At 49.4% G+C, this 1,605-nt stretch overlaps 1 protein-coding gene across 1 annotated transcript in view; it reads right to left on the reverse strand.

The window, feature by feature from the left end:
• The window catches only part of EML6 (EMAP like 6), a 188,246-nt gene that overhangs the window by 82,826 nt on the left and 103,815 nt on the right, over nt 1–1,605 (reverse strand). The window contains exon 16 of the mRNA XM_045294098.1: nt 204–297. Within this exon, the coding sequence (XP_045150033.1) occupies nt 204–297 (94 nt within the window). The remainder of the gene's footprint in view (nt 1–203; nt 298–1,605) is intronic.

Genomic DNA, 1,605 nt, shown 5'->3' on the forward strand with positions numbered 1-1,605 from the left:
AGAAAGAAAATGTTTTGAAAATGAGGATGGCAACAAGTGTACAAATGTTTGACACAATGGATGGATGGATGGATTGTGATAAGAGCTATATGAGCCCCCAAATGATTACAATAAAAAGAAGACATCATCCAAGAAACGAGGGCAATGGCCCCTGCCAGCCACGTGCCACCTGCCAGCACGGCCCAGGACCCAGGCTGCCTTACCTGGTGGTGGCCACTTTCTCTCCTCTTTTCCAGTCCCAGAGCACGATGCTGTGGCCGTCGTCGACTCCGACTGAGGCCAGGCATCTCCCGTCGGCTGTGAGAGGACAAGGCAAGTGTCAGGAGGCATTTTCCAGAGGGAAAGAAGGGCAAGCCACCGACCTCAGACGCTTGCTCGGGCTCAGGGATGTGAGATCACCCTATCCTCCTGGGGCCCCGCAGAAGGACATACACCTTGCACCCCACCTGCTAATCTAGGACCCGCCCGGACGACGGCAGGTAAGCGCGTGCATGTCCCTGTGGATTCCATCACAGACAAATCTCATGACATTGCCTGGAAGAGACTTTTGGCTTCATGTCCCTGATTCTATTTTCAGGAAGGGAGGGAGGGAGGGAGGGAGGGAGGAAGGGAGGAAAATGGATCCAGTTTATCCTGCCAAGATTTCAAAATTTAACTTCAAGAATATTTTCGAAAACTCACTTTACGATGGAAAAGATTTAATTCACTAGTGTCTCTTCCTTCCCAAGTGCCGGGTCTGCTATGCAGCACGTGGAGAATATGGGCAAAGCAAATAACGCAACCCAGATCCTACATCGGGGTGCATTCTGCCGGTTTCTGTCGCTGCATTAACGTGGTGTCAAAAATAAAAATAGGAGTATTTGAATGCACTATTCCCCACCCCCCATTTTTCACAGCTCTAATGACATAGCATTCTCATACTGTACATTCCAAAGTTTAAACATAATAGAAGTTGTGCAATAATCCCCACAATCAATTTTAGAACCTTTTCTTAGCTCCCCGTTCTCCCCACCTCTCCTGCCGTGATGCCAGAAATGCTCAATCCAGCCCGTCTCCATCGATTTGCCTGTTCTGAGCTTCACCAGTGAGAACCATACAAGGTCCCCCGACAACAAGTACCCAGTGCAGCCCAGGAAGATTCCAGCCCAAAGAAGCAGGAAATCATCAAAGCTAGAACAAATTTACCATGGATCAGAAGGGGAGAATGCACCATAGGGGTAAATTTTAACCCAACTATATCACACTCAGACACTCCCCAATCCACTGTCCAATAGCAGGGCGATTCACATCCCTGGCCACTGGTCAGAGGGGGTTCTCTGCAGGCTCCAGCCATGTGGGGACCCTGAAAATGGGATTTGGGGTGTCACTGTCTCCCATCTGGGTGCTCAGCATCTCAGCTCCGCTACTGAGCCTGTCTCTGCCACTGGGTTGGTTATCCACAGTCCGCTGATCACTAGAGGGCTGCTTGCTTTCTAAAAAGCGAGGGCCCCAGACACGACTGAATGCACTATCTTAACTGTTTCACCCATGATGTCATGAACATTTCCCCTTATGATGACATAATCTTTATTCCCAGAAACATAAAACTCACTACCATGCCGTCAG

The sequence above is a fragment of the Echinops telfairi genome, unplaced genomic scaffold (assembly GCF_000313985.2).
Source record: "Echinops telfairi isolate 266 unplaced genomic scaffold, ASM31398v2 ScPeMD7_2573;HRSCAF=3158, whole genome shotgun sequence".
Classification (NCBI taxonomy): Eukaryota; Metazoa; Chordata; class Mammalia; order Afrosoricida; family Tenrecidae; genus Echinops; species Echinops telfairi.